The sequence below is a fragment of the Arachis hypogaea genome, chromosome 2, assembly GCF_003086295.3.
Source record: "Arachis hypogaea cultivar Tifrunner chromosome 2, arahy.Tifrunner.gnm2.J5K5, whole genome shotgun sequence".
Taxonomy (NCBI): domain Eukaryota; kingdom Viridiplantae; phylum Streptophyta; class Magnoliopsida; order Fabales; family Fabaceae; genus Arachis; species Arachis hypogaea.
In genome coordinates this window covers 93,504,089-93,509,079 of record NC_092037.1, presented here as the reverse complement: position 1 = coordinate 93,509,079, position 4,991 = coordinate 93,504,089, and the positions used below count along the sequence as shown (strand labels likewise).

At 26.2% G+C, this 4,991-nt stretch overlaps 2 protein-coding genes across 2 annotated transcripts; both read right to left on the bottom strand.

The window, feature by feature from the left end:
• Positions 1-1,870: 1,870 nt before the first annotated feature.
• Positions 1,871-2,230, bottom strand: LOC112720075 (non-specific lipid-transfer protein 1-like). Its single transcript, XM_025770882.3, has one exon. It carries the CDS (start codon positions 2,228-2,230, stop codon positions 1,871-1,873), a length of 360 nt encoding a protein of 119 aa, XP_025626667.2.
• A 1,176-nt stretch (positions 2,231-3,406) lies between these two features.
• On the bottom strand, positions 3,407-3,781 carry LOC112720066 (non-specific lipid-transfer protein 1). The gene has a single exon (XM_025770872.3). The coding sequence runs from the start codon at positions 3,779-3,781 to the stop codon at positions 3,407-3,409; it is 375 nt and encodes a 124-aa protein (XP_025626657.2).
• Positions 3,782-4,991: the final 1,210 nt, after the last annotated feature.

Sequence of the window (4,991 nt, the reverse complement as noted above, 5' to 3'; positions counted from 1 at the left end):
AACAAATACACACATGCTCTCAAATGAACTCAAATTTACACATTACAGTTTAATTTTTGAGAATAAAATTTAAAAACTTACATGTTTGGATTGAAAGTTCAGAACACAAGAAAATTCAGAGCGCTGGAATTTGCAACCGAAACGAGCTTCCAGAGATGCTTCTACGTGATGTCAAAAGAGTTATTTTGAGCTGGGCTGGGTTGCGTTTTTGGTCTTATTTGGGCTTTCACCCTATTTTTCTAAGCCCAATAATACCTATTAGAGAACTATATGATTTTTTTAAATACGTTTTTAACCATAACATACACTTTTCACACTCACCTCTCACACACGTTAAAAGTTCGCCGGATATAATACCCAACAAAAAAAAGAGTTTATCTTACACCTACTTAAATTGATCAGTATTTCAGTAGTTAGTGTATTAGTCCATTTAAATAAGTGTTTGGAATTTAAATTTTATTATATATATAATAATTTATAATTAATAATAAATTTTTAAATAAAACTCTAATCAATAATAAATTAGCCATTAATCTATCGAATCATGTGATGCTGTAGAAAACTAAAAAAAAAAATTTACCATATACAACATAAAAAAAAGGGTTCACCATATAAGCGTGGATGCCAAACCTATTTTGTCGTTTTGCCTCATAAGTAGACATACCAAGGTTCGATTTCCGGTAATAGATAGACGGTGGTAACTAGAAAAGAACCTTTAGTGTGTGAGTATGACAAAAAAAAAATTATTAGGATTAAAATTTATGTAACCGTTTAATTTTAAAATTTTTTTTAATGGTTAGAAAAATAAAATTAACCGTAATATTATAAAGATAATAACTAAAATTATTTTATTTATTTTGTCATATATAATTATACATTCATTATATTTAAAATTATACAATTATTTTAATAGTAATTATATAAATATTAAAAAAAATAACTTTGGATTATTTAGACTGGTTATCTATTCTCTTTCAAATGCTATTGAAAATTAAAATCAATTCATTAGAACCAAAAAGAAAAAAAAAATCAAATTCTATCATGTTAAGGATGCCAGGAATCAGGATGGTTAATCGATATTGTGATATTGCGTGTATTAGTGACGTGGAGTAGTAAAAACAGAAATTGGTTATAAGTTAGTTAGATCAGTAGGTGTTTGTTATTTGTATTAATTAGTTAGTAGAGTGTTGGTGCAAATATATGGTGTCTTCACAATGCTATATGTAATTAAGATACAATTCTAATTCTTCAATACTTCATAATTGATCAAGTAATAAAGATCTTCTGCTGCATTCTGTTCCAAGAGCTAAAGCTCTCTGTGAACTCAAATTCATACTTGTACATAGAAGCCAACGAATAAATAAAGCACGTGTTTAAAGGAGATTAGATGGAACGTATATAATAACAATTTATTTATATCATTCATTACTTTCAACTGATAGAATAAACCGTAGAATATATCTCAATATCTTGCATCTAATTAACTTTTATTCTATATTTAGAAATTTAGAAATAGGCAACTTCTTCATTCTCGATCTTTTGCCAAATTATTTTTCCTACCACAAGCAAGCTAAGTAATATAAGCCAGCGACACAGTTCTCCCTATAATCTCAGTTAACCCTGCAATTGCCAATCAAAATGAATCTAAGATTAGTATGTTCATAATATTACTCAACTATTTATTTGGTAATCCTAAATAAAATAAAATGATTGACGAAAATATAATGCCAACAGTTATATAATTTAACACGTTTAACTGAATTCTTTAACATAATACCTGTCAATATCTTAACATAATGACATTTTCATGAGTAACACCACCATAAATAGAATAATATGAACAATTATATATATAACGTGTGTTTTGAGCTTACTCGGTGCAATCCATGGAGGGGGATAACTTGTAGGGAAATTTAACTCCACATTGTTCTGGAAGTTTAGCAAGCTTGTCAGGCTTCAGACCCCTAAGATTCTTAGTCATTCTTCTGATGCAGTTGCAAACGGATTGACGATCTTCTTTGCTCTTGGCTCCAGCATTCAGGTTCTTAACCCCATCACAACAACTTTGAGGGATTATATGTTCGTTTCTGCTCAGGTATTCAACGCATGGTACTAATGTGGCATCAATCTTGCCACATAATTCAACAGCTTGTGTCATTTGACCCAAAGTTATGCACATTATCAACATGGTCAAGTATGTAACCTTAACAACACTAATAGAGGTACCCATGGTGGTGTTGGTGGTAGGACTTTTAGATTAATATATTTGAACTACTTTGTGAGATATATGATGGATATGATGAAGAGCAATTATCCAAGTTAGGGTATATATAGATATTATACCACACATACACAATGCAAATTCAGTTTGTGATGAGAAAGTGAAAATGTTTTTTACTATAATTTGAAACGTCTAAATTATTATGTATGTTTTACGTCAACACCTCTTTTACAATAGTTAATATATATTATATTTGAAATTTTTGTTACAATGACATAATATATTGATAGCATAAAATAATTTTGCAGATATATTTAATTATATATTATTATGTCATAAAAATAATTGTATTTTTATTGAGTGTATAAATGATAATTTAAAATAATAAAAATAATTAAATTACTGTGTTAAATATTTTACATTTCAGTGCATCAATATATATAACACCATGAGGACATTGGAGAAACATCTGTATCTTATATTAATAATAAAATTTAGATATGACATATCTTCCTATTTCAATGTTGAATGGACACCAAGCTTTACATGCTTAAATAACGCCCTCCAAATAACTTTTTATTTTGGGAAAAGGAAGAGGCAATTAAAGTATTATCACTTATTATGGTGAGGGATAAGGAGATTGGATGGAAAGTATAATAATTTATTTCATTATTCAACTATTACTTTCAAGTGATACAATACATTGTAGAATCTTTCATCAATATCTCAAATCTTAGTTTGTAGTCTATATTTAGGAATTTAGGGATAGACAACTTCTTCAATAAAGTAATATAATCCAAAGGCACAGTTCCTTACAAGCTCAGTTAATCCTGCATTAGGCAATCAAAATGAACCTAAAATTAGTATATTCATAATACCAATTTTTTTTCTTTATTGTAATGTTTTTTTAAACGTTATTTTCTTAGGGACTAGGGTTTAAAGTTAGGACAAAAATAGGATTGAAATATTTAAAGTAAAAAAATAATAATTTTAAAAAATTAACTGATATTAAGTTAAAAAAAAAAGTTAATTCCTTCAATAATATAAACAATTAAGAATATTATCAATTGACACTAAGAAAAAATATATATTCCTAATTATATAAACTGTGTATTTAATTTTCAGTAAAAAATGTAGGGAATATATATAATATGAAAATGCATGATGGTGGTGATAAGTGTTTTATTACTTGTTGCAATCCATGGAAGGGGATAACTTGTAGGGCAATTTAACTCCACACTTTTGAGGAAGATTAGCAAGCTTCTTAAGATTCAGACCCTTAACATTCTGAGTTGTTCTTTTGATGCACTTGCAAACAGATTGACGATCTTGTTTGTTCTTGGTTCCATGGTTCACCTTCTTAACCCCATGACAACATTTTCTAGGGATCAAGTCTCTACCACCATTTCTCCTAAGGTATGAAAGGCATGGTGCTAATGTGATTCGAATCTTGCCACATGTTATTGGAGCACCTTGTGTAAGTGATGAAATTTGACCCAACATTATGCACATTATCATCATGGCCAAGTAAATTATCTTAAGGACAATAGAGCTAGCCATGTTGGTGGGGAAAAAAATAATGCTTAGGACTTTGAGGTTAATAGTTGCACTAATTGTGATATGATATATATAATGAAGAGCAATGATCCAAGTTAGGCTATAATAATGCAATTAGGTTTGTGAGACAGTGAAAAATGTTTTTTGTTTATATATATATATATATATATATATATATATATATATATATATATATATATATATATATATATATATATATATATATATATAATTTGAACATCTAAATTATTATGTTTTGTAGTCAACACTTCTTTTACAAGATTTAATATTATATTTGGAAATTTTGTTATAATCACAGAAATTAAAAAAACATATATGTTTGAAAATGAGATATATAGGTATATATAGATAAAAAAGTAAAAAAAAAATGTATCAATCCTAGATATTGGCAAAGTTTCTTATGGACAATGAAAAATTATGACCCCTCTGAATCTTTTATAAAGTCAAGTAGTAGATTAATCTCAAAGAGTATGATTAGTTTAGTTGGTTAAAATTTTATACTATACTAATTTATAGTTACCTTGTATTTTATTTTTATTTCAAATTTAATATGTCGGCCCTCAAAGATTATCTTCAAGTTCCGCCATTTAGGACATTTTTTTGTATATTTTCTATAAACCAAACCATGAGGATATTTAATTTGAGAAAAAAATTTTGTTCTGTATCTTATATCTTAAATAATAAAGATTTTAGACTTTGACATATTTTCCTATTTTAATGTTGAATGGAACTAAACTTTATATACTTAAATAGGAGTCACTCAAATAAAAACGTTTAAAATATATTTTTTTAAAATATTTTTTATTAACTAAAATTCAATACATATAATTGATTAAATTGTGTTATTTTTGTCAAAATTATATCAGACAAATTGATTTGGCCAAAAAATCAATGAACTACATCTTGAACTAGTATAAATTAATATCTTTTATAAAAAATGACTACAATATCTCTATTATAAAAAATGATTAAAATACTCTTATTATTATTATTATTATTATTATTATTATTATTATTATTATTATTATTATTATTATTATTATTATTATTATTATTATTATTATTATTATTATTATTATTATTTTGAGAACCGTAAATTCTAACCCTTCTCTTATTTCTGTACTATTATAAAATTAAAATTTAGAGTTCTCAAAAATTAAATATAATAAAAATATTTTAGTCATTTTTTATA

Excerpts from the sequence above, each read along its gene's own strand:
- LOC112720075 (XM_025770882.3), bottom strand. The coding sequence starts at position 2,230 with ATGGGTACCTCTATTAGTGTTGTTAAGGTTACATACTTGACCATGTTG.
- LOC112720066 (XM_025770872.3), bottom strand. The coding sequence starts at position 3,781 with ATGGCTAGCTCTATTGTCCTTAAGATAATTTACTTGGCCATGATGATA.